Below are 21,911 nucleotides of genomic sequence, written 5' to 3' on the forward strand. Positions count from 1 at the left end.
GCAGGTAGCTACTATGACTATTGTCCCAGGTATTTATATTTTAGAGTGTCACCCCTCAATCCCTTAACGGTGATAATCTGCTCATCCCCCGGCACAATATCCATGGCGCTATCGCTAACTCTGACGCCGTCCCGTTCTTCAAAAACCAGGCACTTGACAGGTTTCCGCGTGCTGACCCGCAGTTTCTGCAGATCATCAGATTCAGATTCAGAGACCTTCACGTCAAGTCCCCGCTCCGACAGGTCCAGATACTTGAATGGCTGAGGCCAGTCCACATCCCGCGCAACGATATCGTTGTCCACCCAGAGACGTGCTGCGAGGACATGGGCCTCCGGGTATACTATGTGATCAATAATGTCGGCTATAATGATGTCGGTAGTCCCGTTGGCTTGTATACGGACATCATCCCACAACCTCCGTTCACGGATCTCGAGTCCAGTCTGCACAGAAACAAACCGCAATTCCACTTTCCCAGAAACCCCCTTCAGCAAACTGCTTGCTATCCAAAGGCTGTACTTGCTTGTCTTCGGTGGTTCCGCATGCGTGACGCTCCAATCATGATGCTCTCTTTGTACCCCGATAGCAAGTGGTCTCAACACTCGCGCAACCGCATAGTACGCCGGTTTGGGCCGTAGATAATAATCCACGATAGCCCAGGAAATCCCAGGCCAGCAGTCGTTCATCTGCCAAAGCAGAGCTCCACCGCAGCGTCGTTCATCTCCCCATTGGCGGCGCCAGCCGCGGTATCCGTACATCATTGCTTCGGCTTGGATCACCTGCGTGAGGTAGATGTATGTCTATCTGGTTAGATGGTGGTATAATCAGCAATTGGGGGTGGAACGTACCTCCAAATCTGTGGCTGTTCTCACGTTTTCAACAAAATAAGTAGCGATCCTTCGCTCGTGGCCGTCAGCCTTGTTATGAAAGTCGATAACGTGAGACTGGGGGTACTTGTCGGCTTCGTTTTCGATGAACGACTCGATGGTTTGCAAGTACGGGAAGGCTTCCATTCCGAATTCGCTGTTAAATCGGCCTCCGAGGGTCTCGTAGACTTGGTATTTTTCCTGTGTTCCATGCCACACTACGTCCTTAGCAAAGATCACCTCTATTATCAATTATCAACGAGTCATGACTTACCGTTCCACTGATGCAGATCCCCAACAGTCGGATCAGACGTTACCTTCCCATCACCCCAAGGACTCCCAGGATGATAGAAAGTACTCGAAGCCAGCTCCTTCACAACCTCCGGCAAGATCTTCTCGTAAATATACCGAGCCGGAAAATCCGTCTTCAGCCAATTCTCCGGATTTTTATCCTCGTAGTTGTATGTAAGTCCATTTTGCTCCTGAACTTGATAGTCCTCATTATTCCCGACATAAATGACTATTGATGGGTGGTGACGCAGCCTGCGGACGTTATAGGTTGCTTCCTTTCGGATTGAGTCGAGTAGCTCAGGCCAGGTTGGGTAGTTACCGCAGGCGAACATAAAGTCTTGCCAGACCATGACTCCGAGTTCGTCGCAGGCTGAGTAGAAGCTATCGTCTTCGTAGATTCCGCCGCCCCAGACTCTACAAGTATATCAGTAATAGGTTTCAAAAGGGGACAGATGCAAATGAACAAACCTAGTCATCACTTGACGACCAACAACCATCGACTCAACCCATTTTCGATACCGCTCTGGGGTAATATTCGTGAGAAGACTATCGGCGGGGATCCAACAAGAGCCTCCACAAAAGACGTCGACTCCGTTTATTTGGAAGAAGAAAGATTTCCCATATTTGTCAGGTTGTTGGATGACTTTAGCCGTACGAATGCCGATTTTCTTCGAGACATGATGGACTTCGTTCTGTCCATCTGTCAATGATGCTGACAGTCCATAGAGTGTGGGATCGCCGTATCCGTGGGGCCACCATAGAGATGGGTTCTTGATATTAAACGTTACTTTGGCAGTATTGCCTTTGTCCACGGTAGTCTCCTCAGACGCAACTTCTCGTCCCTGTAGACTCAGTTTAAGCTTTGCCTTGTATGAACCGGCTGCACAGTCTACCTCAGCGAAAGCAGAAACAGTAGCCTCTTGATGATCCGCCGCTATCTGCACTTCCGTCCACAAATCCGCGATACGCGCAGTGTATACCTCAAGCCTCACATCCCTCCAGATACCTGCCGTCATCAAAACCGGACCCCAATCCCAGCCCCAGTGATACTGAGCCTTCCTGATACTCATCCTAGCCGGGTCTCCGTTGAACGAAGCCCACTTATGCTTGGGGTCCTGGCCACGGAGCTCTCGAGCTCGCAGCATGGCACAATCAAAATTAATTTCCAGGATATGCTCGCCATCTGTTTCCAAGGCTTTCGTGACATCGACCCGGTGGGCAAGGAACATATTGTTGCTTTCCAGGATAACATTTCCATCAAGCTTCACTTTGGCGAATGTGTCTAGGCCGTCGAAGGCTAGGATGATTCTTGAACCAGGGGCTGCTTCTGGTTTGTGGAAGACGTTCCGATATGTCCATGATTTCTCGTTTACCCATTTGGCGTTGAGTTCGTTGAGACCGATGAATGGGTCCTCGAGTCTGGCGGCTGGTCAGAATATATATCTTGGTGACGGGCTCGGTACATACTTGTTGTTGACTAGTAAATCCTGATGGACTACAGAGGGGACCGATGGAACTGGCATCCAAGCACCTTCGGACTCATCTGTGCTATCTTTGAAGCTCCATTCTTTGGATAGAGAGTGTTGAAAGAATCTTGACATTTTGCGGGGTTGTCCGGAGTTGAGACTGGATCGGATGATAGGAAATTCTCATGTAGCGAGAACGAAGTCCATCAATCCTATTGCAGTCAAGCATCGAACTTGTCACTTCATTGCAGCTGCATCTCATTCACTACAAGAAAAAGATGAGGAGTATCGTTCACGTGCTGATTTTTCCTATTCGGGCAATGTACTTGGGAGCGAAATATTTCCAATGCAGCTGGCTCCAGCGACACAAGATCTTGAGAATACAGAGTACTCGCGTTGAATTAGGAGATATAAAATATGCAAGACTAGTCTCTAGAATCAACTTACCCTTTTACCATTCTTCCTCATTCTTCTTTTCTGAGGAACTGGTGGTTAGTTAACTTATAGTTAACTAGTTATGAGAATCGAGATTGCTGACTCATCATAATCGGCGACGCCAACATCAACATCCGAAAAGACAGCATTCATCATCTGGAGTATCATTTAGAGAATTACATATATAAAGTGCGTTGTACTCCCGATTTCATTGAAGCATTAACTAACTCGTAACCAGATCAACTTCCAATTCTATTGCAACAATCCATGAGCCTTGATCTCGTCAATCGAAGTTCATAACCAATCACAACAAGGGGAACATAGACGAAAGCCAGCCCTCAGGCAAAGAAATGCCATGGCAGTGTCAATCTTCACCTCCCCACCCCTAATAATAACCCTCTCCCTGGCCCTCCGCGCCACTCTCCTAATCTATGGTGCCTGGCAAGACGCCGTCTCCCCCGTCAAATACACCGATATCGACTACTTAGTTTTCACCGACGCCTCGCGCTACGTCTCGCGGGGCCTCTCGCCCTACTCCCGCGACACTTATCGCTACACGCCCCTGCTAGCATGGCTCCTTGTACCCACGACTTGGAATGTAGCGGGTATCTCGCTCTTCTCGTTCGGGAAAGTTCTGTTTGCTGCTGCGGATGTGCTGGCCGGGTGGCTGGTTGCTAAGTGTCTAAGGACGCATTATGGGATGGATACGGCGAAGGCGATTAAGTTTGCGTGTGTGTGGTTGTTGAACCCGATGGTCGCGAATATTAGCACGAGGGGAAGTTCGGAAGGGTTGTTGGGGGTTCTTGTGGCGGGGGTGTTGTGGGCGGCGTTGAGTAGGAGGGTTGTGGTTGCAGGGGTATTGTTGGGGCTGGGGGTGCATTTCAAAATTTATCCGTTTGTTTATGGGGTGTCGATTCTTTGGTGGTTGGATGCGCAGCGGACTTCCTCTACGTCGTCCAAGGACGAGGACGGCAAAGGAAGGACGATTCTGCAGTCTCTTCTCGGTTTCATCACCCCCTCTCGCATCCTTCTAACCTTCACAGCCCTCACAACCTTCCTCGCCCTAAACATCGCCATGTACACTCTCTATGGCACCCCCTTCCTCCAACACACCTACCTCCACCACCTCACCCGCATCGACCACCGCCACAACTTCTCCCCCTACAGCACGCTGCTCTATCTCGCATCGGTGGACGGCGGACACGGGTACGGGTACAAATTCGAGTCGTTGGCGTTTATCCCGCAGATTCTGCTTTCCGTGGCTTTAATTCCAGCGGTGCTGGCGAAGAGGGATTTGGCGGGGGCGATGCTTGCGCAGACGTTTGCGTTTGTGGGGTTTAACAAGGTCTGCACGAGCCAGGTATGTATTCGCTTGTTCTCTCTAGGGGAGTGGAGTGTGTCAAAGAGATGCTAATTTGAGTAGTATTTCCTGTGGTACCTGATCTTCCTCCCGTTCTACCTACCAAACTCGTCTCTATTGAGGAAGCCCTGGCTGGGGCTTTCGGTTGCTGCATTGTGGGTTATCGCTCAAGTATGGCTTTCTCATCTATCTTGGCATGGTATCCTTCATTTCGTACATGGCTAACTGTTCGACGCAGGCACTTTGGCTCCACCAAGGTTTCCGTCTTGAATTTCTCGGGATATCTAGCTTCGTGCCCGGATTATTCCTAGCGGGCTTGTTTTTCTACGCCGTGAACTGTTGGATTCTGGGGATCCTTGTTGAGGATGTTGGCGGCTTATCAGCGCAAGAGCAGGTTGCGGAATAGACGCGTCGTACAGAACAGATACAGAAGTGAATGTAACAAAACTTTTGTCCATTATGCTAACCCATAAACTAGTAAACCATCCCAGATCCTATTAAATAGACGCCATATTATAATCCCTGCAAATAAACCCAGACAAATCGCGCATCATAAATGGAGTCGGTAAATTCAATAAAATCAAAATCCTCTTTGCAAACCATGCAAGTAAGTCAAATAAGTCAAGGGAATCCAGTCCCTTGCGTGGAAAATTTCGCCAGAAATAAAAAGGTGAACCAGTCACTGTAGATATGGATGCAAAGCCCAAACATAACAAAACGAGACATGAGAGATTTCGCTGGGCAGCTGACACAGATAGGTAGTGTCATTATTAGACTCTTTTCGTGAAAGACCACCAAGCTGGACTCTGACAAATGGCAACATCTGCTCTTGTCGAAAGATAACAAATGAGAGACCCAGGGTTTTGTACTCAAAACGTATAGAAAGATAATTAGGAGTAAGGATGTCAAGGAATGGTACCCCACTCTGATCAATCAGCTGAGAAGATGCGGTGCTAGAATTTAGTTGCATCGGCTATAATTCGATAGTTGGCGGCATAGATAGCAAACGGCCTGGCCCGTGGAAATACAGCCCCAACAATTTGGTGGTTAGGCCCGTATTGCGGGTAGATACCCTCAGTAAGCTCGGCATAACGAGCTTGTGGACGGCTTTCTGCAAGGTTCTCAAGGATGCGATCGCTCCAAATACCAGTGCACTGATTGTTCACTAGTTGGAAGTAAGGGTTGAGAAGTGGACAGGCGGAGTCCAGATCGATGAATCGGATACGGACGTACTCCAACGATCGATGTGCACCCAGAGAGTCCGCGCCAGCGGCGACAAGTTTCTCAAATGAACGGATAAAATTAATATTCGTGATTCCAGATACCTCGTCAAAGAAGGGAAACGCTGGTTGTAATCGCCGGTCTCGGCAGCAGGACTTGACTACCAGATCCAGAGACTTGAGTCTAGACATGGAAGCTCGATTCGCAAAGTTGGCCATGCCGTGGAAGAAACAATGGCAGATCTTGCCGGTGAATGTGAGGGACTCGAGCCGGGGAGCAACTTCACCGAGCAAATTGCAAAGATGTGGCGGGTTCATTTCATCGCTGGGCCAGAGGTTATGCACATGACCTTTGTTGTAAAATCCATCCAGGCTAATGTTCGCATGCGCAAGCGTCGGAGGCAGCTGAATCAGAATCCCAGCAATCGTCTCGTAAGCTTCAATCTTAGGTTTCGCATATGCGCAGTCCCATTCCCGGATCGACGGCAGAGCTTCGGCCATATTTTTCCAGTGCTGATAATCCCGCATGATATTCCAGGCGCCACGCATAACGAAAGTTTGAATATTCGGGAGGACGGCGAGAGACTGCGTATTCGACCAACCATAGGGATCGTTGTTGAAGTGACGAATCAATGGTGGCTTTTTGCAATGGCCTCCTTCGAGTGTCAGCATACGGGCCTCGGGGAAGTGGGTTTGTACATGGAGGAAGATATCCTCCAGTGAAGCGTTTTGACTTGCGCCATAGAAATTGCAATGGTTCATGGGATATGAGTCGGAGTCATCTTCCCAGGCCATTGTCGCCTGGAGAAGAGCTGCGACACCTTCCAAGCCCTCGTCATTATTGTTATGATGATGATGATGATGATGATGATGATGGTGGTGGTGGTGGTGGTGATGCCGGCGAGCGGGCGGATGGACTGAGCTATGCTTCGGTACACGATTTCCCCAGACCGGAACCCATACCTCGATATGACGGACGTGCGCGGCGAGATGAGGGTTGTTTCTAAACCAACTTGCACAGTCGGCCAATCCACTATTGGTACCCTTGACCTTGACTATGTACGCGATCACGCACGTCAGAAAGCTCAGGTGAATAAAAAGACGACATACTTACTATGCCTGTAGATACGAGCCTGAACCAGAGGCCTCCAAACCGGCGATATTAGAGAAAGATTAGATAGGACCTTTCGTCGAGGATGTCGCAGGGCTTTTGTCCAGCTGCGCGCAGCAGATTTCCCATGAGTTACTGTTGCTGATGCCGGCGCCCGTTCACCAAATAAACAATCGAGAATCGCCTCATGAATCTCAATTGGTAGGTTGTCAAAACAAGCCTCAGACCGATAAGATGGAGGGTCGTCCAAGCGGCTATGCGTATCGTTATCGTTCATCTCGGTATCCACGGGGGACTGGCAGTCTGCGGACGCAGGGGCCGAGGTCGGAGCAGCGGAGTCATCGTGGATCTGGATCTCCGCACTAGTGCTTCGACCGGTCTTCTGATATGATAAGGAAGAGGAGAGAGGGCTCGCCAAAGAATTGACCGAGACGGGACGAGGAGGGATGGTCGTTAACATGGGGGGCGATGAGGACGAGGATGAAGTTTCCAGCGACGCCCAGAGCGAATGATATAGAGGAATTGGTCGGAAGAAGCGGATGTGCGTAGTAGAAGAAAGAGAAGCAAAGGGAGGACAAGCGTATGTTCCGGACAAACGGCGGATAGTCGAAAGATAAAAAAATTAAATCAAAGGCGAAAATCTGCAGATGCACAGATGTCAGTCAGCCAGGCAGATTCAGGCAATCGGGCGATCAGCGATACCATGTGAGACGTACTAAAGAGAAGCGGAGGTCCGTCCGGGTTGGTCCGTCGTATGAGTTTCGAAGGGAGAAGGGGGAGAGAGTGACGGAGAAAACAGCGGGTTTTTAAGAGCGATTGAGCAAAAGAGGCAGAAGGAATTCACACAGAGATAAGCACAGTCAATCTCGTCGAAAGCAGCAGTCGCCAGCGTGGTGCATGTTGTGTTGGTAGATTATGTTAGTAAGTGGCTGTGGGTGTGTGTGTGTGTGTGCCAGAAAGAGGGGTTTCCAGGAAAATGAGGCAGAGTCGGGCACAAGAAGAGGAGAAATTATTGGGAACGGTGGAAGAAGATTAGTCGATTAAGAAAGAGAGAGAGCGAGAGAAGAGGGGAAGAAGAAGGATCAGAGACGAAAGAGAGAGAAAGAGAGAGTAGAAGGGGAGGAAAAGAAAGGGAGATGGCAGGAGGAGGAGGCTGAGATTCTGAGACAGGTGACCTTAAGGTAATTGTTATAGATTATTATAGATGGATTGTAGTTTATTTGCAACTGACCCGCATTCCGTTGAGTTTTTTTCTTTCTTTTAAATGCCCTTCTCGATCCGAGGCGATCCGTCGCAGTGTCCACTTTTGGCGATCTTGTATACTCCGTACATCCACGGCAACTGTTGACGCTGTATACACAATCACGTGTTCATATCACATTTGAATAGTTCTGTTTGCTTTCAGCATCTTTATGACAATCAATAGCAATGCTGAATAAGTCATTAATCTCCTGGCCTGCCGGGATAATCCCTCAATAGTAATACAGCAAGAAGTGTAATAAAAGCTACCTCCGCCGACGGAACCGAAACCGCAACTCATCTTCACTATCAGAATCGCGGACCTCTCTCGGCCGCTTCTGGCTCCAATTCTGACTTCTGTTTTGGCTGGGCACTTCAGATTCCACGCGGGAAACTGAAGCAGACGGGATTGTAGAACCACCAAGACCGTCTTCCTCAGCATCACCGCCATCATCCGCATGCTGTTGCTCCCGAGGATGGCTAATTGCAGGACTATCTATGCGCGACTCATGGCTGGCGGTCCAATAATGATCACCGATGCCATAGTCTTTCCGTGTCACTTCCACCAGTGGCACAATCACCCTCTGCACGCGATTGCTAGCATACCGGGGTTCGCCCTTGCGTCGAAACTTCTTGAAGTTCTTTCGCCCATTCCATCGCTCGTCCCACCGTTCCTCACGCGGTTCATGCGGCTTTCGGAGCGGCACATCCCATTCTTCAACTATTGCAAGGCCCTTGAGTTTCTCAATGGGCGTGTCATTGAGGTCGTCTCGCCGCGTTTCTTCCTCCTCTTGACGCCGCTGGGCATTCTCTTCCGCTTCCCGGTGTTTTCGAGCGGCTTCTAGAATGTCCAGTTTTTGGCGTTTCGGTTTGCGTTCAACTTCTTTGGGCTGTGCATCTGGGCTTGCACGACGGCCCGGGCCTGTTTCTGCACGACGGCGTTTCATCGCATTTGCACCGGGCAATAGGCCGGCCATGACGTCCTCTTCTTCCTGTCCTGCTTCTTCCACGTCTTCTAACCGGTTCTGTCGCTGTGACGGTTGCTGAAATTTCTGTGAGGGTTTCTGTGATGGGTGTTGTACAGGTTGCTGGGACGGCGGCTCTGACAGCGGTTCTAGATCTATTGCAGAAGGCAAACTCGATCCCGCGCCTTCTTCAGGAACGTATGCCGGGATAGAAGCCAAGTCGAACCCATCGTCAAAGTTCTTCATCTTGCTGACAAATCCGCGAACGCGTGGTGTTTTCGATCGGCCAGAAGGTTGGCTATTGGGAATCTGTGAAACTTTTTCAGAAATTTGGGAGACTGGGGTTGGCTCGATATTCTCGGAGGGAGTAGGCGCTGGCTGAGATGCGGTAACTGCTTTTATACCAGACTTTGGACCAGAATCTGGAGCTGGTGGGAGCGAGCGACACAGAGAGGAAGCATCGTTTGCCAGAATGGCATCAAGGAACTCACTCTGCTGGATAACGCGCTGATCAGTCATGACAGCAACCTGGTTACCTAGCTCAATCGACCAATCCTCGTGCTGCCCTTGAGAGCGAAAGCGGACAAGCACCACACCACCGGAGCCTTCTCTTTCCTCACCCAGGCCTTTATTACCCGCTGCATTTCTCATAAACTGCACGATTTCTTCTGCTGTAGTGACACCAGGGTCTATCTGATACAGCAACGCCTTCCCGTGTCCATTATTGATCGGATCGGCTAGGTTCTCATACTGAGTAACATCGCTGAAAATGAACGTATATCCATAGAAGATGTTAATCCTATCAGGATTCGGAGCGAATGATTCAGGGGGTCTCTGCATAGGTTCCTTTCCCGGCGGCGGAAGATGCAAGCTTGGATCCGGCCATGCTGTATCAAAATCGGCTTCCAACGGGGACAAAGACTCCAGGTTCTCCAAATCGCTTGGGGTGGCCGCGTAGACGAGTGCATCGACATAAGACTGATCCACGATCGATTTTCCATTCACCAAAGCCTGTAACCCCTTTGCAGTATTCCGCTTGCTCTGGACGACATGCGTAGTCTGATCGACGATGTACGGAATGATCGTCTTTATATCCAAATCTTCGAGGCGCGAGCGGACATGCGCCAGAGGATCTTTTGCTTTGAGTTCTTTCGAGGAAAACGAGAAAGTGAGGACGGTCGGCTGCCACTTGATTCTGAATAGAAATCATAATCAGATTGCATTCCAGAAGCTTTTAAGAACACGAGACGTACCGTAGCGCAGGCTTGTATTTGCCCAGCTTGACTGAATGCTCCACGCCTGTCAACTTCTTGCTTGTGCCCTTGATCTGCTCGCCGTCCACCGTTGTTCCCAGTTTCGACTTCTCGTCGCTTACGGTAATCTCCGACCTGGTATATATATGAGACTAGCAGAATCAGCAAAGGCATCGGCACAGTCAGTGTTGAGGACTTCATACTCCATCACCGGGCTGCACTGGCGATACCGAGATCACCATGTGCTTTCGCGATATCGAGTTATGCTGAATTACATGCCGAACTGCAGGGAACAACACCATCAGCATCAGCATGCAGCTCTCAAGCACATAGCGACCGATGAATGCAGCTTACCACCCTCTTGCTTGACCCGACCGAAAAGATACTGTTTCCCCGGCCGCAACCACACCCGCTTCCCTTAGCCAAGCACGAATCATCAGTATCCCTGTACTGCCGACAATACTGCATAGGATAACTCACCCTCCAGCAAATCACCCTCCGAATCAAGAATCCACATCAGTGTCAGTGATGATGCGCCAAAGTTGCAGCTAGTTCGGCGAAGCGAAGCGGCGATTCAACGCCACGTGAAACACGGCCCGCAACGCGTGGTCACATGATCAGGCGTATCAATAGATGCCTGCTTCGGCAATGATCGCGATGACAGTCACCGACAGATAAGATGGAGCCTCAGGGCGAAGAGTCTCTGGAGAAGGGAAAGGAGAAGGAGAGGGAGGAAGAGCAGTTGGGGACGACTGAAGATGAAACTTTGAAGTATCACTTATTGGGCCCGTCGTTGACCAAAGCCGGTCAAGATGCGGTTGACCAGCGCAAGGTGAGCAAACATCATCCTTGAACGTGTAGTTCCTTGCTGAATCGATATATTATAAGGTGTCGGAGATTATATACAATGCATCAAAAGGCTCAAAATTCTTCAACCATGAACAGAACCGTGACCATATCCTGACGACGAAAATTGAGCGTATCTTAAAAGAGAAAGCCCGTCTAGAAAAGATGGATTTATCCTGGGACTTCCGCAAAGCAGATGAATTCTTTGCGGAACTAGAACTCACTCGAGACCTGTCGCAGTACGTGGTACATGTTGATTGCGATGCATTCTTCGCTGCGGTCGAGGAGCTCGACCGGCCCGAACTAAAGACGGTACCTATGGCCGTTGGTAAAGGTGTTCTTACCACGTGCAACTATGAGGCTAGAAAATTTGGCTGCCGTAGTGGCATGGCATCTTTCGTGGCTAAGAAACTTTGTCCTCAGCTGGTCTGCCTGCCCCAAAACTATGTGAAATATACCGCCAAAGCGAAAGAGATTCGCGCCATTATGGCCCAGTACGATCCTCTCTTCGAAAGTGCCAGTATAGACGAGGCATATCTCAATATCACATCTTACTGTGTGGAGAACCAGCTCGACCCAGAAGAAGCGGTTCAACGCATGCGAGAAGAAATCCTAGAAAAGACCCTTGTCTCCGTCTCTGCTGGTATAGGGCCAAACGCCAAAATTGCAAAAATTGCGTCCAACCGCAATAAACCAAATGGCCAGTTCCGCGTCTCTAATGACAGGGATACTGTGATGGATTTTATGAGGGACCTCCCCGTCCGCAAGGTGAACGGTGTTGGCCGAGTATTTGAACGAGAACTCGATTCAATTGGCGTCAAATCTTGCGGCGATATATACCCACAACGGGGCTTCTTGACCAAGCTTTTTGGAGAAAAAGCATTCCAGTTCCTGGCACAATGTTACCTGGGTCTGGGAAGGACCAAGATCCAGCCAGTTGAGAGCTATGAGCGCAAGAGCGTCGGCACGGAAACCACCTTTCAGGAAATTGGGGACAAGCAAGAACTCAGAAGCAAGCTTTGGTGGGCCGCACAGGAGCTTGAAAAAGACCTTGCTCGCACGGAATTCAAAGGCCGGACTCTCGTATTGAAAGTCAAGCTACATTCATTTGAGGTGTTGACCCGCCAGACAGCACCACCAAGGGCAGTGTCAGTTGCGAAAGATCTCTATGCATTTGCGCTGCCTATGCTGAGCAAACTGGAGAAAGATATTCCGAATATGAAGCTTCGGCTTCTTGGTCTTCGTTGTACTAACTTGGTGAGCACTAAAAAAGTTGGCATTGAATTCTTTGGAGTGACCTCTCGATCCAAGCCTGCCGCAAAATGCACGGCAAATGCAAACGCAGAGCGAGAACCCGGCACAGAGGAAGCTTTTGAGCAGGCTGCACATCAAGAATATCAAGATGAAATGGATCTTCTGGAACAGCTCAGCCAAGAGGTCTCTGATTCTAAGGAAGTGGACAACGCTGAGGGCAATAGTGTGGACAAACAGACCGAGTCGTCTACCCCTGAGGTCGTCTACTGGGACTGTCCCATTTGCTGCAGACCACAACCGGCTGATGATAAGATTTTCAATGATCACGTCGACTTCTGTCTCTCAAAAGACACTATCAAGGAGGCCGTCCAGGGCGTTTCCGAGGAGGTTTTGCCAATGCCTTCTAAAGGTCGAAAGAGGAAAACGACGCCCCCTCATGATCCGAAGCAAAAGCGGCTCTTTTTTACGTGATTCTGGATGAGAATACTCCTATTCCTACTGGACCGCACGTCAGCTCCCGGAAATCTGGGGCTTGTATGTGAATCGAGGGCATCATTCCCGAACAATACGAGTCATGCTCGCTTGATGAATGCCCGGTACCGAGAAACTCAAGGAACTCAGGCCACAATCCAGGCTTCGAAACGCAATTCTACCGAGAATTTGGTGGGAATAACAGAGACGGTTGTCACGCGCAATTGCCGGGATACCAATTGTCTTAAATATGAAGAATGAATGTTTGGTCCGCTGTGTTATGAACCAGGGATGAATAGCCGCCATAATCCGGGTCGCCCCATGTTTACCGGCCTGGACTCCATAGACAGAACTCTATAAACAGATAATAATAGCCGCCAATTTAAGTAAAATGAATCTACTTTGACACTACGCTCTATCAGTGCAAGCATCGTTCTAAATATGTTGACTCTTGACCCGAGGCAATGGCGGTGAAAACGGGGGTGGCTGGCACTAGACCGTTTTCGGCGGGGATGGGATTTTCCCCATGACTGTTGTTGGCAGCAAACTTTCTCTTCACTTCACTATCATCACCCCCCTCTCAGGGTACCTGACTACGGCTCAGTACCTGACAGAGCATACCGGCGTGTCTGTGGCGGATGCCTCCATCATGCTTGCAGATCGTCATCGAGCCTCGCAATGCCATAAGTTCGCCCTCCTTTCCGCCCCTCGAAGTCCACAACTATGACCTCTGATAAACAAAACCCCGGCCATATCGCCAAACCCTTTACCCCGACGCTGAGCGCTGCCTTTCATCGATCATCGAATAAATCGCCTTTGACTCCCAGACTCGCTACTCCGGGGGGTTACCGGACGCCCCGGCGAGTCGCGCAATCCGAACACCCTGCGTCAGCTAATACCACCCCCTCCAAGGACGGTTATCATTCTACCGCCAGTTATCTCAGCACGAATGTGACTCCGCGAACGAATTCTCGAACATCTAGACGAGATGGAACAGTGTCATCGCCTACGAGTACACCGGGAGTCCCGTCGGCACCCAATACCCCTTACTCGCAGTCCGTGGTGACCCCTGGATCGCAGAATGGAGGGCATCATCGAACAGAGCGGAGTCCGGCTCGCGGAGGACCGAAACTGGAGCCCCCGCGAACCAGCAGGGCCAGAACCCTGACCGCAGAGAGCCATCACTCTGCGCGCCCGATGTCCTCTCCTGATATGTCGTCATCAGGATCGCCGATGTTCTTTCATGCCTCCGATGCCAGGTCGTCCAACACCCCCGAACCGGAACCTCGACTCAAGCCGCCCGGGAAACCGTCCTCGCCAGCATCATTTATCTATGCCAACGGGAAAAAAGAAGAACGTCGGTTATCAGCAGATGAATCTCACCCCGCAGCACCGGCGATCAAGCGCCGTTCAACAGGCCTGCCCCGGTCTGTGGTTGGGGGGAAAGCTCCCACCAGTAATTCCGCTTCTCCACGGTTGAAGACTGCGAAGCTCGCGGCTGATCCTGCACCTCGACTATCGGATAGTGCGGCATCCCAGTCTGGGCCTCCGCCCACTAATGATTCCAGTGAGCCTAGTTCGCAGCGGCAGGCTTCGTTGCCAGCTATCGGTCCTGATCGACCACCACCCGTTCCCCTCTCTATCGCACGCCATATCAAGTCGTCAAGCTTAGATTCCGCAAGTAACAGTAACTTACCCAGAGAAGCACTCCGACCAAGTCCCATTATCGTGTCTCCAACGGATCCGGAAGTTGATGCCAGTGCTGCGGCATCAGAACCAATTCCAGGCCTGCGACCTCGGATTTTCAGTAATGGGTCTTCTGGATCTGCGGACACGGCAAGTCCTGTGAAGGAAGCGAAGGAACAGGTGAATACCAATGACCCGGCTGCCAATGCCCGCATTGAACGCAAGATTATGGACCTGGAAATCAGCAACTCGTCACTCCTGGCGATTAATCGTACGTTGGAGCGCGAGATGCGCAAGCAGAATGCAGAATTACGACGATACCGGCGTCTTAGTCGTGCAGGCCGTATCCCCGTTGGGCCATCTAGTCGTTCAGTCTCCGGGACAGCTCTTTCGACAACCACCGAAACGGAAGAGGAAGGAATGAGTGAGATATCTTCGGTGCAGTCACATATAGAGTCATCTGACCATGATGATGGTGATGCCGAGGATGAAGATGAAGACAAGGACGAGGAGGATGAAGATGATGATGAAGATGATGATGAAGATGAAGATTCTGCAGATGAGGGTGTGATGAGTCCCGGATCATTGGCGAAGCATGATGCCAAACATCGGGCACGAGACGAGAAACGAGTGTTTATTGATCTTGCCAAACATCGGGAGCTATTGACTGATAGCCAGAAAATGAATCAAAGTCTTCGACGGTGTCTCGCGTGGACGGAGGAACTGATCAAGGATGGCCAGAAAGCCTTGGAATACAACGTCCACGTCAACGATATTGAACTTGGGGGACGCGTGCTTGCCCCTGAAGAATTGCAAGACATTGGCGAAAGTGCTCGAGGATTATTATCGGCCTCGAACTTCAAAGACGATTACTCGTCTGTTACTGAATACAGCGGTCCGGATTCAGGAAACGAGACGGCTTGACTATCTCCTGTTACTGTTGCTTTAACCTGCGTGTTTTTCGTGTATGCGGTGCTCTCCAACTCCAGCGTGTCGACGGCAGGCCCAGTCTTTCACTTACTTCTACATACCCTTGCTTTGTTATTCCCCCTATGCTATCTTGACCCTCCCGATACCTCCAGCCATCCCGGTGATTGGCAATGAGGTCCACTCGGTTATTCCTTAATGTTTTTCTCTTCCTCTATTTACACTTACATTCCGGGATCCTGTCTTTTTTTCCCTTTTTTCTTTGGCGTTCCGTCTAGCGACTACCCCCTTTGCACATCTGCTGCTATCTGCCACTACCCATTTGCTTGATAGATACCCGATGCGCGATAATATACAATACAGTATTTAGAGCATACTATCGGGCTATCACTCGTATCGTCATATCGCCACGAGCGAACCATGGCTTCTCCCGATCTCGACATCAGGTCGTATACAACGTTAGATACTGATGCGTCCTGACGTCATGCATCTACCTAGCCCCATATCTATAAGAACCCTACTTTTACGGATCTTTAATCCTGAAATCGCCTTTTACTCCCTACTTCCTCCACAAATAATCCATAAGAACACCAAACAACCACCCCAACCGTCGAGATGTCCAGCAACAGCGGAAATCGTACGCCTTGCTCTCCCTCCCTCGCCCCCTTTCCCCCGCTCCCCTACCCAAGACTAACAAACCCCTCCCACGACCGAACAGAAGGCTCAAACCCATTCAACAACCTCTCCGACCAATTCAACAAAGCCACCGGCAACGCCAAAGACACCATCAACAATGCCACCGGTAATCTCGGCGACAAGGCGAACAACGCTACCTCTGGCGGACAGAACGTGTCAGACAAGTTTGGCAATGCGACGGGGAACTTGAGACAGCAGGCTAGGGACTTTATTGGGAACATCACTGGTGGTGGGGGCAAATAAATTTGCCCCTATAATGTAATGTATAGTACGATAATGGTCGAATAAATGCCTAGTATATGTTTGGAATGAAAGTCACGAGGTTACCGAATGAATGGTGGTATGGGCATTTTGAAGCATTATTACCGCTTTTGTCAGAAGTTTTGTAGTGACCCGTAACATACCACCTGTAACGGTTCTCAATGGTTTTAAATCTTCTTCTTCATTGTAAGTGCTTCATAATGTCTATAGCTTTCATATATACTTTTATCTCATAAACCCCTCTCCGGGGTCACTGTACAAACATCGCCCCAGCTACATACACACAAAGCCAAATCAAACAAGAGCCCTAAAAGCCTGCAAAAGATCTCCCTTCAAATCCTCCCAATTCTCCAACCCTACACTAATCCGCAACAATTTCCGGTCAACCCTCGAATCCGACAACGCCCGCCACTCAATTAACGACTCCACACCACCCAGACTAGTAGCATGATGGAAAAATTTCAGCTTACTAGGCAACACGCGCGCATACTCCTCACTGGTCAAGATAATAGCGAAAACAGGCCCGAAGCCATTGGGCATCTGCTTCTTGATCCAGGGCTCTTCTTGTAGACTGGCGTGGTGGATTTTGCCGAGGACGGATTTGATGAGTTCTTGCTCATCGGTTGGGGCAGTGGCTGTTAATGCACTCTGCAGCCAGGTGATGAGATGGGAAGCATTTTGGCTGGCGCGCTGGACACGGACTTCCAGTGTGCGCAGACTACGAGCGCCGAGCCAGGCCTCCAGGTTGCCCATGACGTTGCCTAGGGCCAGACGGTCTTCGAGTAACTGCTTCGTCCAGTCTTGGCGCTTGGTTGCGAGGACGCCGGCGAGGAGATCGCTGTGGCCGCCAAAGTACTTGGATCCGGAGTGGAGGACAATATCTGCGCCCCAGAGGAAGGGGTCTTGTAGGCCTGGCGGGGCGAATGTGCTGTCGACAATTAGATATGCGCCACGGGAGTGTGCCTTTTGGGCGAATTCCTCGATGCTGAATGCTGTTCCTAGGGGATTGACGGGTGTTTCGAGGAGGATGACATCGCCAGCCTCAAGGCTCTCAGCTGAGCAATCCAAGGGCAGCTTCTGGAGCCCCGAGAGGCGGGAGAGGACTGCGATTACTTCATGGCTGCCGTGGTACCCTTCGCCAACAGACACACGGCGGGGGTTCAGCAGTACCAGGGCTGCGTGAAGGGCTGCGAGACCGGTAGTATAGCTCACGGCTTGTCCACCGATGAGAGCAGAGAGGATGGCCTCGAAGCGGGTTGCGTTGGGGGCGAATTCGCGAGAGTAGACATAGTTGTGGCCGTCGAATTCGTCCTGCATGGGTTAGTCAAGCTTCTGAAACTTGAGGAAGTAAACATACCACCGGGTCGACAGAAGGAATCAAATTCTCTGGCTCACTAGGGAACCGGAAGGTAGTCGACAGATGAAGCGGAGGCGCAACGTCTGTAACCCGGTTCAACGGGTCATCCGCGTGCAACGCTTGGGTAGAAGGACGCGACATTGTAAAGCAGCTACAATAAACCCTAAATAAGATGAGTTCAAATGCAGTAGAGAAAAAGTTCTCTGCCCCTCACACTCGGGCGTTTTTATATCTAATCGTTAAGATCCACTCCTGCCAACTTCCGAAATCAGAATTAAGCTCGTTTTAGCGCCGATTTGCCCCACTCCTGTCAACATCCTAATTTGGACTAGTGCATAGTACTTTCCTTTTTTTTCGTTTTGTACTGATGCCGTAAGCATGGCTGTGATTGGCTGGATGTTAGCTGATGATTAAGGCGATCGATAATTCGCCGATAAAGAACCATACCAGAATGAAGGAATGCGACGCCCTACGCCGATGAGTCGGTGTTGACTGCCAATCAAATGGGCTATATATCAGGTGCTGACCGGATGGTATGCAGGGCTACAGCATTTAAGATAAACATCGCAGGATAACCCCTCATCCTGAACCTCTTTCTTCTACTACTACTTACCACCATCGGGTTGACTCACCACAATGCACCTCCGCCCAGTACACGCAGAGGCACGTATCCCAGTGCTACAACAGCTCATCCGGGAAAACCCTCTGGGCATTCTAACAACAGCCATCAAATCCCCAACTCACCCCTTCCTCCAATCCAGCCACATCCCTTTCCTCCTCGACGTTCCCGAAAACTCCTCAGAAGACAACCCAGGAACCCTCCGTGGCCACGTCGCCAAACAAAACCCACAGGCAAAAGCCCTAATCGACGCCCTCACAGCCACCCAGTCGGAAAAGAACGATGTCGAAACTCTCGAACTCCCCGACGAAGTCCTCGTCCTCTTCAACGGCCCCCATCACCATTACGTAACCCCCAAGTTCTACACAGAGACCAAGCCCGCCACAGGCAAGGTTGTGCCGACCTGGAACTACTCCGCTGTGCAAGCCTACGGCAAGATAAAGGTATACTGTGACTCGAAGTCCGACATTACGGGTGGGTTCTTGCAGAAGCAGATCGAGGATTTGTCGCAGCATGCGGAGACGGGGGTTATGGGGTATGCGTCGCCGTGGAAGGTGGCTGATGCGCCGGAGAACTATGTGCAGTTGTTGAAGAAGAACATCATTGGGATTGAGATTCGAATTGAGCGATTGCAGGGCAAGTTTAAGATGAGTCAGGAGATGGGGAAAGGAGATCGAGAGGGTGTTATTGAGGGGTTTGGAAAGTTGGGAACGGAGACGGGTGAGGGGATTGCGAAGACTGTTCGTGAGAGGTCGGGATAGGTCTGTGTGGCGTTTATGGAACTTTTGTCACTGGCTGTACTGGATACTCTGGCAGCTGGGTCTGCACTATACAACAGGAGCAGAACGTGCAGCATAGACAGCATCTCAATATGACGAGCTTTGAAATCTTTGAAATATTAATAGAGCAATAATCACAGTTCGCAGCTCTATTGAAGAATGACTCAATTCTGACTAATCACGATAGCGATACTCCGCAAAAATTGCGGCGATAACATCCCCGTTCTCCCCACGCACCAACCATACCATGGCAAATCAGAATACAACAAACGCATAAAGTATGCAATGATCAACTCCTGCTATACATGTCGTCGCCGACACGTCCAATGCGACCGGTCCAAAGTCCCCTGCGCCAAATGCGAGAAAGCTGGGCTCGAATGCACCGACAAGCGACCGCTGCGATGGGTAAAGGGTATGGCCATACGAGGCAATCTGCAGGGTATGTCGGTGGAGGATGCTTCGAAAGCTGTGGCTAGGGGTGATAGGGTGCCTGTGGGGCTAGGAGATACTGCTGTGGGGAGCTTGGATCGGACGTCGAGGTTTTATTTGGATTATTGTACGTATCGCTTGCTGGTGCTATTCATTGATGGCTGAAGGATGAGTCTGACAAGTCTGCCACCTAGATAACGATCGAATATGCAAGCTGTTTATTGTCTATGACAGCAACAAAAACCCTTTTCGGAGTCTGATATCACTGGCTGTGAATGACAAGACCCTGCTCAAAGCTGTTCTGGCCCTGGCGGCGCAGCACAAAGCCAACACGGGTTACTCTGATCAATCTGAACAATCACCTTCGAGTCTCACGACCTCTCACCGGGATGCTCTGGCATTTAAGCATCAGGCAATCCAGGGATTGTCCCAGGCGGTGCAGGATGTCGCACTGTGCAGACAAGATACGACCCTGGCCAGCATCTTCCTTTTGATTTTCTTGGACCTGCTTGAGTCTGGGAGTGATCGGTGGAATGTTCACCTTGAAGGCGCAAAGAGTCTAATTTCGCTTAACCATCCATTCGGAAACGATAATCCTGGCCAGACGGTACAGGAGATACGCAACTTCGTTGCCAAGCAGATCTATTCGTATGTGTTGCGAACTGATCTTACGATGTGGATACATTACTGACAGCGGTAGGATCGAAACGCTCGGAGCGACGTTTGTACGTCCTAAGCTACTCTCCCAGTTCGCACCACCAGGGATGCTCCCCCAAGACACTGTAGAACAGTCCTTCCTCGGATGTCCCGAATACCTCCTTCATGCCATCCAATGTATCTCACACCAGCGAGACGTCATAGCCGGTCTAGATACGAATACGCTGGACAACGTACCCATCGAGATCCCCATCCAGAATCTCACGACCGTACTCGACTCCATCCAACAATTCGACTGCTATCTCTGGGCCTCAACGCTCCCCCATCAATCCCAAGTCCATGACATCAACAAACTTTGCATCCTCTCTCAAGCCTACAAACTCGGAGCCCTCCTCTACGGACAACGCGTACTCGACGCACTAACAAACCAAACCACTGCACAAGATGACCTGCTATACGAACTAATTGGCGTAATCGACTCCCTACGCAGCGACTATTCCTTATTCAAATGTATCCTATGGCCGATTTGCATTGCGGCGCTGGAAAGTTCGTGGCCAGCACAGCGGGAGTTCCTCACGGCTTGTTTGGATAAGTTTTGGCAGGACACAATGTGTTTGAATGCGGTGAACGCCGGGAAGATTGTACGGCAGTATTGGCAGTGGGCAGATGGACAGGGTCAAGAGTCGAGGTGGATTTTTCACATAGGGTTTTTGGGAGGGGATTGGCTTCTTATATAGCCGGTGTGCAGAGGAAGTAGTTCCTGGTAGTGTTCATGTCGATAAAATACCCAATACTTCTAAATGATATAGTTTCTTGTTTTCCTTTTTCAAAATAATAATAATAATAATAATAATGACAATAATAATAAAATTAGAAGAACATGTGGAGAATCTCACTTCGGGCCAGAACCGGAAATAAAAAATAAATAAAATAGAACGCTCGCAGCAAGATACATGACAAAAAGCAGACGGTCTATGGCAGTCATAGAAATCTATAAAGGATCTCTACTGCTACATAGTAAATATTGAGTCTGATAGAATGTCAGATATATCATAGCACTATTGTTGGTGGATGATATCATAGCAGTTTGTTGTATTTTAATTATTATTTTAAAAATTAAAATCACCCCAGAAAAAAAAAAAAAGAAAGTTAACGTAAGGAACCAAAACTTGAGATCGATCTGTCAGTGTCAGTCTGTCAGTCGAAGTCTTACTCCGTATTCAGGAGTAAATCACGGTACATACACCTTGAACCTACGGAGTCCATACTACTATATACCTTCTATATTATATAGCAGAACCCATCTCACACAATAGAAAGCCTTCTGCCCGGGGCCGGGGACCAACAAAAGCACATCACGTGATGCGGAGAGCCAAAAATACCCCAACGCTAAAAAAAAAGAGAGAAAAAAGAAAAAAAGAAAAACCAGCGACCGACACCGCGACTGCTGAAAAAAAGAACACCCCCAACAGGCATCGGCTGGGCATCAGTTTATTGCCTGCTTTTTATCCTGCCATCTCTGCTGTGATATTCCAGATTATTCTGATCTTTTTCTTCTTTTTTCTCCGCTATACAGTCTCTGTCTCTCCTTTGACGTGCATCAGCAACGCGTTTTATCTTATTTTTCTATTTCCCTTGCGCAACCGGTCCGAACCGTTCTCCGTACAATTGACTGCCTGAGGCCAGCAACGGTGTACAGAGCACAGATCGCGTGGGACAGCGTCTC

At 49.9% G+C, this 21,911-nt stretch overlaps 11 protein-coding genes across 11 annotated transcripts; 6 read left to right on the plus strand and 5 right to left on the minus strand.

Moving 5' to 3' along the window:
* Nucleotides 1-17: 17 nt before the first annotated feature.
* ACHE_70648A (beta-mannosidase) lies at nt 18-2,755 on the minus strand (the record flags this gene model as incomplete). Its single annotated transcript, XM_043283004.1, has 5 exons — nt 18-797; nt 846-1,081; nt 1,138-1,568; nt 1,623-2,573; nt 2,622-2,755. 5 exons carry the CDS (start codon nt 2,753-2,755, stop codon nt 18-20), a joined length of 2,532 nt encoding a protein of 843 aa, XP_043140327.1.
* Nucleotides 2,756-3,410: 655 nt separating this feature from the next.
* Nucleotides 3,411-4,821, plus strand: GPI14 (glycosylphosphatidylinositol-alpha 1,4 mannosyltransferase I; the record flags this gene model as incomplete). Its single annotated transcript, XM_043283005.1, has 3 exons — nt 3,411-4,415; nt 4,479-4,586; nt 4,654-4,821. The coding sequence occupies 3 exons, from the start codon at nt 3,411-3,413 to the stop codon at nt 4,819-4,821; spliced, it is 1,281 nt and encodes a 426-aa protein (XP_043140328.1).
* A 547-nt stretch (nt 4,822-5,368) lies between these two features.
* Nucleotides 5,369-6,430, minus strand: ACHE_70650A (uncharacterized protein; the record flags this gene model as incomplete). Its single annotated transcript, XM_043283006.1, has 1 exon — nt 5,369-6,430. The coding sequence occupies one exon, from the start codon at nt 6,428-6,430 to the stop codon at nt 5,369-5,371; it is 1,062 nt and encodes a 353-aa protein (XP_043140329.1).
* Nucleotides 6,431-6,720: 290 nt separating this feature from the next.
* ACHE_70651A (uncharacterized protein) lies at nt 6,721-7,206 on the minus strand (the record flags this gene model as incomplete). The annotated part of the gene is made up of 1 exon (XM_043283007.1): nt 6,721-7,206. One exon carries the CDS (start codon nt 7,204-7,206, stop codon nt 6,721-6,723), a length of 486 nt encoding a protein of 161 aa, XP_043140330.1.
* A 1,045-nt stretch (nt 7,207-8,251) lies between these two features.
* On the minus strand, nt 8,252-10,720 carry ACHE_70652A (DNA damage response protein RcaA; the record flags this gene model as incomplete). The annotated part of the gene is made up of 5 exons (XM_043283009.1): nt 8,252-10,145; nt 10,204-10,355; nt 10,407-10,486; nt 10,558-10,620; nt 10,684-10,720. 5 exons carry the CDS (start codon nt 10,718-10,720, stop codon nt 8,252-8,254), a joined length of 2,226 nt encoding a protein of 741 aa, XP_043140331.1.
* Nucleotides 10,721-10,882: 162 nt separating this feature from the next.
* On the plus strand, nt 10,883-12,774 carry ACHE_70653S (Y-family DNA polymerase; the record flags this gene model as incomplete). Its single annotated transcript, XM_043283010.1, has 2 exons — nt 10,883-11,035; nt 11,092-12,774. The coding sequence occupies 2 exons, from the start codon at nt 10,883-10,885 to the stop codon at nt 12,772-12,774; spliced, it is 1,836 nt and encodes a 611-aa protein (XP_043140332.1).
* A 723-nt stretch (nt 12,775-13,497) lies between these two features.
* ACHE_70654S (uncharacterized protein) lies at nt 13,498-15,384 on the plus strand (the record flags this gene model as incomplete). The annotated part of the gene is made up of 1 exon (XM_043283011.1): nt 13,498-15,384. The coding sequence occupies one exon, from the start codon at nt 13,498-13,500 to the stop codon at nt 15,382-15,384; it is 1,887 nt and encodes a 628-aa protein (XP_043140333.1).
* A 618-nt stretch (nt 15,385-16,002) lies between these two features.
* Nucleotides 16,003-16,326, plus strand: ACHE_70655S (uncharacterized protein; the record flags this gene model as incomplete). Its single annotated transcript, XM_043283012.1, has 2 exons — nt 16,003-16,024; nt 16,106-16,326. The coding sequence occupies 2 exons, from the start codon at nt 16,003-16,005 to the stop codon at nt 16,324-16,326; spliced, it is 243 nt and encodes an 80-aa protein (XP_043140334.1).
* Nucleotides 16,327-16,638: 312 nt separating this feature from the next.
* ACHE_70656A (putative transsulfuration enzyme family protein) lies at nt 16,639-17,842 on the minus strand (the record flags this gene model as incomplete). The annotated part of the gene is made up of 2 exons (XM_043283013.1): nt 16,639-17,655; nt 17,702-17,842. 2 exons carry the CDS (start codon nt 17,840-17,842, stop codon nt 16,639-16,641), a joined length of 1,158 nt encoding a protein of 385 aa, XP_043140335.1.
* Nucleotides 17,843-18,337: 495 nt separating this feature from the next.
* Nucleotides 18,338-19,081, plus strand: ACHE_70657S (FMN-binding negative transcriptional regulator; the record flags this gene model as incomplete). The annotated part of the gene is made up of 1 exon (XM_043283014.1): nt 18,338-19,081. One exon carries the CDS (start codon nt 18,338-18,340, stop codon nt 19,079-19,081), a length of 744 nt encoding a protein of 247 aa, XP_043140336.1.
* A 303-nt stretch (nt 19,082-19,384) lies between these two features.
* On the plus strand, nt 19,385-20,922 carry ACHE_70658S (Zn(II)2Cys6 transcription factor; the record flags this gene model as incomplete). The annotated part of the gene is made up of 3 exons (XM_043283015.1): nt 19,385-19,655; nt 19,723-20,176; nt 20,229-20,922. 3 exons carry the CDS (start codon nt 19,385-19,387, stop codon nt 20,920-20,922), a joined length of 1,419 nt encoding a protein of 472 aa, XP_043140337.1.
* Between the last annotated feature and the right edge of the window lie 989 nt (nt 20,923-21,911).

Source organism: Aspergillus chevalieri, chromosome 7 (genome assembly GCF_016861735.1).
Source record: "Aspergillus chevalieri M1 DNA, chromosome 7, nearly complete sequence".
NCBI lineage: Eukaryota > Fungi > Ascomycota > Eurotiomycetes > Eurotiales > Aspergillaceae > Aspergillus > Aspergillus chevalieri.